Raw genomic sequence first — 10,887 nt, 5'->3', positions numbered from 1 at the left:
TGTGGATGCCCATGGAGCTGCATCTGTTGATGGATCACAAACCTTGGGAAGGGCCAACCATGCATGAGTACACAACACACACAATGTGAAAAACACACACAAAATGTACAAAATACACACACACAATGTACACAACACACATCCAATGTATAAAACACACACACAACGTGAAAAACACACACACAATGTGAAAAATACACACACACAACGTTTACAACACACATCCAATGTACAAAACACACAAGCAAACACAACATACAAAACATTTATTCGGACCAGCCTGCCGGCACAGGATGCTCAGCAGTGGGTTCAGCCCTGGCTCTGACACACGCAGCTCCCAACCCCCAGAGTCACCCATTTGCCTCAAACGGAGCACAAAACACAGCAGGGAAAGCAGCAGAGGCAAGAAATCCATCCTCTCCCTGAGGAGCAGGAGGCCCCTTTCAGCTGCTTCCCACCAGCCAGCAGAGACCTTGGCAGGAGTCAGGGCTGGCTCTGGGCCACCAGCCCAGCCCAGCTGGGAGCCAGGGAAAGCCTTCATGCTTCTCTGGCAATGCGCTTCCCCTTCCTCAGAAAGAAAAGACACCCAAAAAAAAGAAACATTTCACTTTTCCACTTGGAAAATCCTTCTGCAACATCAGTTTGGTGGCTTGGAAAAGTCTTGCTGGAAGAGAGGGGGAGAGGAGATGAGAGGATGCACTGGGTGGTCTCATTTCAAACACCACAAGTGACACTTTTGGCATGTCCAGCCTTCATTTACTTCACAGCAGCAGAACTTGTGGTGTTCAGGTTTCTTTCCCCACAGTCTTTTGTAAAACCCAGTCCCAGGGAAAATGAGTCCCATCCTTGTGCCACAGCACGTCCTCCACGTGGCAGCTTCCAGGGAGCCCTGGCTGCTTGTGCACCCACACACCAACCCCCTCTTGGCATGGTGGGTTTTAAAAAACCCTCAACCAAGCAGCATCACAGATTCCTCATTTTTTTCTTTTAAGGCATTTGCTGGCCCACTGGCATTTTCTCCTGGATCTCCTCGTACTTGGGCGGAGGGGTGAGGGGCTCTATGGTGATAGGGACGCTGCTGTTGCCCTGTGCCAGGTTTAGCCTGATGTCCTTCAGGTGCAGCTTCTCTGACTTGATCCTGCGCACCTTGAGGGGTTTGAGGCGCTTGCTGAGGCGGGAGCTGTGCCGGCTGGGCGGCCTCTCCGGGCCGGGCTCTGCGCCCGCCGCCCCCGGGGCCGCGCCGCTCTCCTCCAGCCCTGCCAGGGACTCGTAGGAGGGCAGGGACACGCTGAGCCTGTTGCTCCTGTCCGAGTCTCTGGGCTCCGAGTAGCCCGTGTTCATCACCTCCTCGTAGCTGGGCACGTAATATTGGGAAGAGACGTCTTCATCCTCTTCTTGGCTGGAGGGGAAAGAGTTAAGTCTGGGCAGCGTGTCATTTGTCATTTCGGCTTCAATTGGGAAGGGGATGGAGAGGGAAGAATAGAACCACCCCACCCCACCAGAAATAGTTTATACCCTTCTCCATTATATGCCAGTTTCCTTTTGCTTGATAGAATAAATAGTGACCCCACCTAAGTTCAGAGAGATTTTATTTTCTTGTGACTTATGGCCATATTTGATCATCACTTTCTCTGCCCACAGACCCTTTTCTATTGCCCAGCAGTGATTTCTTCCCTCAAGAGAACATCAGTTTCTCTCCTCCACTCACAAAAATCAGTCAAAATACATTAGAAAAGAGCATCACCCCTCTGTCATTCTGATGTCTTATGGGTTGGGTACCTTGAGTTTTTCTCAAAGAGATTCAACTCTATTCTCTACTCTATGCCACCATCTATGCACAGGTACCTGCACAAAATAGTTGCCATTTCTTTGGCATTCTGAAGTTAACTTTCCAATCAAACACGGAAAATCAGTTTTGATGTGCACATCCTGACAAGAACCAGCAAAGCCATTGTCACCTCCTGTCCCCTTGCACCCCACATTGTCTCAGTGCTCCCCTGCCTCTCTCTGCACAGGAAGCACTTCCCCTGTGCTTGTCCAGACTGTGCCTGCTGTGGCAGCAGCCTTTGCTCTGCCCCACAAAACTCCCTGAGCAAACAGCTGAGCCCTGCAGACTTTCACCGGGTCTAAACTCCAAGGCCAGTCTCCAAGGCTGTTTGGCACCTTGGCTGCACCCAGCGAGGCAGAGTCAGCCCCTCTCCTGCCCCTCTGGCTGCTCTCCAGGCCTGTGGCAGGAGCCTCCTGCTCTCTGTGTCACCCAGCAGCCTGCCCAGCGTTCCCTCAGCTCTCTCCTATGTGCCAGCCCAGCCAGGAGCGGCACCTCTCCCAAGGCTGTCCTGGCCTCAGCTCTGCCTAGACCCCACCTCACACACCAACAGGGCTCCCTTCCACTCACAGCTGCATAAATGCAGCTGGGCTCATTCCTTTCCCATCTCCAGGACATACCAAAGCCCTTAACTATGGTATGTGCTTCCTTATTTCAGCACACGCTGCCTTCCTCCAGATCCTCCAGAGTAACAACAGCCCTTGGCTTCATTCCCACACCCGATCCCTCTCCCTCTGTCCCCAAAACTCCTCCTCACCTGTCCTCCTGCTGCGAGGGCTCCGCCGACACCTGGCGCTGCACGTGAGCGATGGTGAGCTCCTCGCTCTGCCTCTTCTTGTCGCGGACGTTGAGGCAGAGGGAGAGCAGGAGCAGCAGCAGACCTGCCCCCACCAGCACATAGGCCACCGAGAAGGTTTTGCTCTTGAGGATGCCACCAGAGCCGCGGTCGGGCTTGCTGCTGTTGCCGGCCTGGCTGCCGGGCTTGTCGGGGGGGCCGAAGCCTGGCACGAGGTTCCACACGGCCATGATGATGCCCAGCACCAGCATGCCCAGCCCGATGGCCGTCAGGGCGTAGTGGGACCCGTTGGCCCGGGACTGGGCCATGGCTGCTGGGGGCTGCGCCCACGTCACCGCATGGCTCGGAGCACGGGGGCTGCAGCCCTGCTGGCATGCGTGCGGCCCCCGGGCCGGGCAGGCAGAGAGCTCTGGGGACACAGGGAAGCTGTGGTGAGCGCACGGCACACAGCAAAGGCTCTGCAGCCACCTCGGCACCAGTTTATCCACCTGACACTGGAATCTCAAGCTCCTCAAGCTGAGGAGTTCATGTCAGGATAGAGCAGGGTAGATCCTTCCTGGATCCTTCCTCATCCCCATCCTTCTCTACTTTCTCAGCTGTAATATCCACCAACCTTTGAAAGCAATCAAATCAGTGATGTTTGCTAAGGGCTTAGGTTGCCTGTCCTAAGGAGTGTGATAACTGACAGCTTCACAGCACCAAAAGAAGGCCATCAAAATCGATTTCAAGAACTGTTGTCAATGCAAACCCACCTGGAAGTGCTCAGAAACACACCTCTAGCTGAACAGCTTCTCCTCTCCCCCTGTTTGGGAGGGAGCAGGGCTCCTCACAGCCCGGGCTGCCGGCCCTGGAACGCCTTCCTGCCCAGAGAACAGAAACCAAAACTGCCTCCCTCCCAGCCAGCTCAAACCTGTGGTTTCCCCTGGCTGCTGCTGGCAAGGGCTGCTGGGATGGTGAGTCTTTGGTAGGGCCCCTGGCTCACTCCAGGCCAGCTCTCACCCTCCCTGGAGCAGCACACACTGGTGCTGAGTTTCCCAGCTGCATCCCTCAGGGATGTCCAGCACAAACACTCCCGACCAGCCAGGCCATGGATGGGAACTCCTCCTTTGACTGTTTTCCAAGTCACCAGGACCAAATGTGCTTGATTTGCAAAAATAAACACACAGAGCCACATTTCCTGCCCACTCGCCTCCCTGGCCTCGGGTCCAGTGACCCATGGGTGGGCAGCTTGCATCCTCACAGCAGAACTGCCCCATCTCCAGCCCAGTGAGCTGTGCAGGTTTATGGATGTGCCATGTCAGGGATCTCTCCTTCCCTCCCTGGCTTCTTTATGCCAGGTTAGGCTCGAGGTGGCTGTGGTCTGTGCTGTCAGTGGTGCTATATCCATACACCCCCTCCACACACCCTTCAGCTCAACCCTCCTGAGCACAAAAGTTTCATGTTTGCTTGTTTAGCTTGAGTGCACGCCCAGTTTGCAGGGTCAAGGGCCAGAATAAAACAGCACTCCCAGAAAACAGAGTGGCTGCAGCAGGAAAAGACATACACGCAAGCCTGGAGAGGAGGAATCTGCAGAGGAACTTCCCTGCCCACTGCCTGTGCTCCAGCACAGCTGTGGAGACTCCCAGAGGGGTGTCCCAGCCCCTCTGCACACATCCCTGGCCCCACATGGCTCTGGGCAGGGTAAAGTCTTGTTCCCCATGGTTTTCTGGGGTTCAGGGACACCCAGGATCTGCCGATCCCAGCTCAGTGAGAGCTGCCAAAGGCAGGCAGGGACAAGCCCGTCATTCCCTGCCTTGCCAGCTCCAGCCCAGGCTGCTGCTCTGTGTGCTCCTGGGGGAAGGTATCCACTGAGCCCAGCTTTAATTCCATCCTAGTGAGCAGCTGTTGAGGTTGTGGAGAGCACTGCACTCAAAATGTTCTCACCTGCATCCCAAGAGCCATCCTCCCACCCAAGCGCTTCCAAGCCTGCCACTGGTGGTACCAGCACTGCCCTCTGCCCTCCCACGCAAAGGTTTTGCTCTCTGCTTGTGCCCTGTGGAGTTTTTCCCTCACCTGATGATCCAGTTGAGCTCCCATCCTTGCCACAAACACATCAGCCAGCCAAGACTTCACTTGAGAACAGCTGTGATGGCCTTGGGGCAGGAAAACTGCACTGCACCCACGGTGGGCACAGAACACACACATGGCTGATCACATCTACCCCTGGTGTCTAAACCTCTGTGCCCGCTCACAGCCTCTGTGCCTCCCCTCAGGCACCTCAATCCTGGAAGTGGGCAGGATTTCAGCTCCTACGTCACCCCTGTGCTTGGAAGTTTTTTACAGATCCATTGCAGTGCTACCCATCAGCCCAGCAATCAGATTAAAGCAGGAGACTTGCTATTCCAGTCTCTTTCTCCATTGAATTAGCTGCTCTCCTGGCTTCCCAGAGCTGTTCCTATCGCTGCTCCAACAGTGCCCTGACGTCAGTATCCCGGGAAGGGAGCTGCTGCTGTCTCTGCCTCAGCTCCAGCACTGTCTGGAAGCTCATCCCAGCATCACAGAATGGTTTGGGTTGGAGGGACCTTACAGCTCATCTCATCCCACCCCTTGCCATAGGCAGGGACAGCTTCCACTATCCCAGGTTGCTCCAAGCTCAATCCAACCTGGCCTTGAATACTCCTAGGGATGGGGCAGCCACAGCTTCTCTGGGCAACCTGTGCCAGGGCCACACCACCCTCACAGGGAAGAATTTCTTCCTAAATACCCGGTTCAAAGTATCCTTCTGACTTTAGAATCATCTCCCCTTGTCCTTTCACAAGAGGCCCTGTAAAAAGTTTGTCCCCATATCAGGTGGGTGAGCAGTGCCTGAGTTTTCCAGGCCCTAGGGCCCCCTTCTCCTCTGCCTGCAAACCAGACCCTCTCCATCCCATTCCCTGCCTGCCCCTGCCCTGCCCTGGCAATGATTTACACCAGGATCTCCAAACCATTAAACTCCTCCAGCAGGGCTGCAAAGCCTGGGGGCACCCACACCTCCTCCGGGCTTCCCGCACCTCTGCCCTACTCCTGCAGCTCCGGAGCCCTTCCAGGATGCTCTTGCGACATCTCCAAGTGTTAATCGGGCACGGGAAGGTTCGGGATAAGCCCGTTCTCAGCACCACACGAGCGGCCAGGAGGAGCAGCAGCAGGAACAGCTCCCTCCGTGGGACACAGACCCCCCGACAGGGTCAGCCCGGATCGTGTTCCTCATCCCGGTGCCCCGGGAGGAGCTGTGGCCCTGCTGGGTGACTCATGAGGAAGCCCGACACCCCCTGCTGCCCTCACAGCACCCACGCTCCTCTGCCCTCCACAACCTTTGGATTTTTCCCTGCCATGACATCACCTTCCCACTCACGCTCCAGCAGTAACACCTTTGTCACAGGATCACAGGAGGTGAGTCTGCAGTCCAGGGAACAGGTCGAACCCCCATGCAGTCACCAGACATGGGATGAGCTCCAGGGCTTCCTCACTCCCCAGAGTGACACAGCCCCTCAGAGCTGCCTCCAAAAAACAGGGTGTGACTCCATCACCAGTCACACAACTAATCTGGAAAATTCTAGGGGAAAATAAACCCAACCATCCGAAGATTCCAGTCTCCTCTCTGTTAGATTACAAGGCTCTCCCTTCATCTTCATGCTTCCACCCAGAGAACCTCCTCATTAACCTCCTTCCCTGCTAATTGGGAAGGCACATCCTGGCCAGGCACATCCTCAGGAGCTTGTTCCTGCAATGGCCACAGCCCCGTGCATTACACAGGGGTTCAACCCACCAGGAACACAAAACTCCATGTGGGGGTTTAAAGAGCAACAGGTCAGGACTCGGGAGGTATTTTCAGAGTCCCAGAATGTTTGGGTTTGGAAGAGATCTTAAAGCCCATCTACTTCCAGCTCTCTGCCATGGTTTCTCTCTTTTTGTCCCTTCTTGCTGCCCCTGTTACCCCTGCCCCAGGAACAGGGATGTTTCTGGCCAGCTGCAGCCAGGGGATGCAGGGAATAGCCAGAGAAATCCAGCTGAGTCACGAAAAGAAGCACTGCTGCTGATTTAGCCAATTTCTGATCTTTTGGATGAAGCCCAACCCATTTCAGAGCATCTCACCAGGGAACAGGAATCTGGAGAGACAGCCCCATGCAGACTATCAGGGCTTTTCCACATTTTGCTTACACTTCTGCCTAGAGCACAAAAGAAAACATCCACATCTCCATTGCCCACAGCATTCCCCACAGACATTTAAGAGTTATTTTACCCTCTTTCTTCAATTTAATTTTTAACAACCCCTCCTCAGTTGTACCTTGTAGGCAGCACTGGGGGAACAGTGATATTTTCCTCAAACCTTGCCCAAGGCTCTCCCACTCCAGAGGGAGCCCAGGGCCCCCAGCTCTGCCACTTCCTGCAAAACAAGGGCAAAGCCCATTCCCAGGCTCAGACTGCTGCAATCCACCCAGCTGGCTGTAGCCTCCACAGCAGAACAACAGTGACAGGGCCCACAAAACACCCCATTTCCACAAAGCCATGCCTGACCATTCCCAAGCCATAAGCACCTGCCTCTGCTGCGTCCCTGGGAATTGTGGGCACAGTTGCCAAGGGCTTCTGAAGTGGCACGGATCACTCAGGGCACGGTAGCCAAACTCCAGAGCTGTAATCATGACTGTGCAGCAGCCACCACCTTGGCCTTTGCCACTGAGATACAAGAAACTGCCTCCCAGACTCCTTCTCCCCATAATTCCATTATACCCATCCAAGCAGTGCCTGCTGCAGTGGCAATGGACAGGGACAGAGAGTCCTTTTGCGTTTGTGTTTCAGGACATTGCCATTTGTTCCTGGGGACAATGCTGCCGTGGCCACCGAGGCCACGCTGGCACGGCTCTCGGCAGGTCAGCGAGCCCCGGCTGTGTCCTGGTTGCTGTGTAAACACTGTCCTGGGGCTTTTCCTGCTCCTGCCTCTGGGACTGGCACTGGCACCAACTGCCACACTAATGCTTCCAGGCCCAGCTCTGTTAAACCAGGGAGGGGGGCTTGGGGTGATGCCTAAGGTTTTTAGCTTTTAATATTTTTCATATATTTAATATAAAAATATATTTAATAATTTGCATATATTTTGCATATATTTCCACCCGGCCAGCCAGGTGGATTTGTAGCTTTGTAGATTGTTAATGCATGGCTGTAACTCCCAGTACTTTTCCTATCTTTCTTCTCTACATTTAGGAACAATAAACTAACCTCAGAAACAATTTCCCAAAATACTGTTTAGTCTGATTTCAAAAAGAGAATTGACTACAAGGATGTCCTGTTTTCCAAACAGAATCTGGACCATACAAAAGAGAAGTGGAGCAAAAAAAAAAACCTCTGGACTGCTTCCAGTGTGACAGGACCCTGGAATTATGGCCTAATCAACCAACCTTTTAATTGGAGAGTATAAGTATACTAATCGACTAACCTTATAAAAGTTGTAGAATTACTATACCATGTGTGATTTTTGCCATATTGTATACCTGAAAGCTTTCAAGTAAAGGTTTGCTTTTGCATCCACTCTAACTGTGGAAGATCTATTGTATTTTCCAGGCAACGTGGGTGCTCACCTCTCTCCAGGGAGCTGAATTCCTTGTGCACCTAGGCCTGGGAAAGCATGCCTGCTTGGGAAAATCCCAGCACTCTGACTCTTTCTCCTTCCGGTTTTCCTTTGGACACCCCTTTGCACCTCTGTGTTTGGATTTTTTTTTTTTTTAATTCTAATCTGCTGTTTCAGCTGAGATAAAGCCATTCCTCCCCAGCCTCCCCCTGGTTTTTGTTCTGGGACCTCTCCCCAGATAACACCCAGACAAACACACCCTCCTCCAGTACAGGGAGACATTATCCATCTGCCCTTCTGATGTCCTCTGAAGCAGAACTCAGCTTTCCTGCTTCCTCCCAGCCCCTCTGGAGTGCTTTAAGTACCTGGATAGTTATCTCCCCTTCCTGCAAGCCACTAACCTGCCACTTCTCACTGGCTGCCATCGGCCTCGCCAGCACCACCTTCCTCATCCTCTGCCTGCACTTCCAGCAACATGTTTTTCCCCAACACAGCATCACCTCTTCCCATGCTTTTCCAACCAAAGAAAACCCATTGTGGACAGCCAAGGAGCCCCCAGAGCAGGAAGGCAGTGAGCAGTGATGCTGGAGGGCACAGAGCCAGCCTGGGGACACAGAGCAGGCTGGGCAGCCAAGCGACACGGAGCAGCCAGGCTCAGAGCAGCCGTGTTCCGCAAGGGGGGCACAGGTATTTTGATATGGATGGAGGTTTGCTGGGGATTACATTGCTCCAAGCCACCTGCACCGCTCACACAGGATATTTAGCTGCTTCTACAGAGCCCTGACATCAGTTTCTGCCTGTGAAATACACTGGGAATGAGAAAAGCTGGAGCAGCACGGGGAGGCAGACACATACCTGGGCTGTTGGAGGGATCCATCCTCCCAGGCTCCAGGCAGGAGGGCAGGCAGACAGCCCTGCCCAGCCCTGGCCCTCTGGCATCTCCTACAGCACCGCCACGGCGCCAGGCACTGGCACTCAGCTCTCTCCAGGGCACCGGTGGCCAAACATTCCTCCTTCCCCAGCCACTTCCCTTCCCAAGGGTTTTCCAAGCTGTATAATTACACAGCTAAAATCAAAGGTGTTTCACATACTTCCGAGTCACCCGAGCCCAGGGCTGGGCTCACCAGCCCCACACCCACATGTTCTTTGCTGACACCTGGGAGGTTTCCCTTTCTGCCTCTCATGCCAGGACATCCAGGGCTGTGGACAGCTGCAGGATGCTTGGATTTGTTGTAGAGGCATGTGTTGTGGCAGCATCCCATCTGGCAGTGGCCTAGGTCTGCTCCAGAGAGGCTGTAAGGAGCTGGAAAGCCAGGACCACACCTCCAGGTGCAGCTTCACCTCACCAGGCTCCATCCACCACACAGAGCCAAGGGTAACCCATCTCACACAGGACAAGCTCATGGAGCTGCTGGATTCTGCTCACACATCCACACTTCCCAACAACCCCAGCTATGCTGTGCTCAGCGACGCTCGTCCCCACCAAAAATCCAAAAACCCAACACCAACCTCAGCAGACAGCCATTCTGCGACACGCTCGGGAGACACTTGCGGGTTTGCCGAGCCCCTCAAAGCTCCAGGCCGCTCCTTCATGGGCGGCAATGGCACCATAGGAAGGAACAAGCCCCGGTGACCGGCGCTGGGCTCACGGACCGCCCGGCCCCCACCTGGCCTGAGGGAATGTCCTTCTCCTCGGCTTTGTTTGCTTTCCCGACAGCCCGGCTCGCACACCGCTCCTGCACCTTCCCGGGAACGGGCATCGCCACCACGGGCTCGGGACCCGTGTGCCGCTCCTGCCACCCGTGGGCCTGAGTTCGGCGGGGGGACATTCCCCGGTGCCCTCCCTGCTGCTGATCCTCCCTCAGAGTGCCAGCTGATGGGTCCCGAAACCACAGCCACTCTTGCCCCCACTCTCAGCACGGCCAGCCCGGTGCCCGTCAGGGCTGACGAGGTGCCCCAAGCCCAAGTGTCCCCAGGGGCTGACCCCAAGGCCCCGCCGCCCCCAAACGCGGCCGCTCCCGCTCCCTCACGCGCGTCCCCGTTCTGGGACTGTTTGCTCCCGCTCTGAGGGGTGTTTCCCCCGATTTGCAGGTGTTTTCCCGAGCTCTGGAAGGGATTCCAGCTCAGCCCGAGCCGGACTCGGCTCCGACTCCCCTTCGATCCCGTTCTTGTTCCCGGTCCCGTTCCCGGTCCCGTTCCCGGGGGGGCTGAGCCCAGCCCGCCCCGCTCCCACTTCCCAGAGCTCCGAAGGGTCCCAGAACAGAGGGTCCCGTCCCCTCCCGGCTCCCCCTTACCCACGTACCTCCGGCAGCAGCTCGGTGGGTCCTGCGGGGCCGCTCCGCCCTCCCCGGCCCGGCCTCCGGGGCGGCGCTTCCCGGGACCGGCCCCGCCGCTCCCGCCTCGGGCACCGGGGTCCGTTCCAGGAAACAGTGGAGGGGCGGAACTGGGACTTCCAAAAACACTCGGGAGGCTCCCCACAAACCACCAGGGAGACCCCCAGAACCAGGCGTGGGTCACACTGGGGATGCCGATCGCGTCACCCCTCGGAGCACTTGCAGCCCCTGCTTGATGCATCACAGCCCCGCATCTCTGCTTTCAAGGATCCCAGAATGGTTTGGGTTGGAAAGGATCTTAAAGCCCATCCCGTTTCACCCTGCCACGTCCAGGGACACCCTCCACTATCCC

The 10,887-nt window shown here is 55.6% G+C and overlaps 1 protein-coding gene across 3 annotated transcripts; it reads right to left on the bottom strand.

The window, feature by feature from the left end:
• Window positions 1–249: 249 nt before the first annotated feature.
• TMEM51 (transmembrane protein 51) lies at window positions 250–10,560 on the bottom strand. 3 transcript variants are annotated; one of them, XM_018920440.3, is made up of 4 exons: window positions 10,505–10,524; window positions 9,058–9,252; window positions 2,583–3,030; window positions 250–1,399 (listed from the first exon to the last, which is right to left on the bottom strand). In XM_018920440.3, the coding sequence occupies exons 2-4, from the start codon at window positions 9,077–9,079 to the stop codon at window positions 988–990; spliced, it is 882 nt and encodes a 293-aa protein (XP_018775985.2). In that variant the 5' UTR covers window positions 9,080–9,252; window positions 10,505–10,524; the 3' UTR covers window positions 250–987. The 3 variants fall into 3 exon arrangements, with proteins under 3 accessions (XP_018775985.2, XP_009093856.2, XP_050838559.1); XM_009095608.4 differs by lacking the exon at window positions 9,058–9,252 and having other exon boundaries at window positions 10,505–10,560; XM_050982602.1 differs by lacking the exon at window positions 10,505–10,524 and having other exon boundaries at window positions 3,374–10,498.
• Between the last annotated feature and the right edge of the window lie 327 nt (window positions 10,561–10,887).

The sequence above is a fragment of the Serinus canaria genome, chromosome 21 (assembly GCF_022539315.1).
Source record: "Serinus canaria isolate serCan28SL12 chromosome 21, serCan2020, whole genome shotgun sequence".
In the NCBI taxonomy this organism is placed as follows: Eukaryota; Metazoa; Chordata; class Aves; order Passeriformes; family Fringillidae; genus Serinus; species Serinus canaria.
Note: the sequence above shows the minus strand (reverse complement) of the source record. Positions and strands in the feature narration are given on the sequence as shown.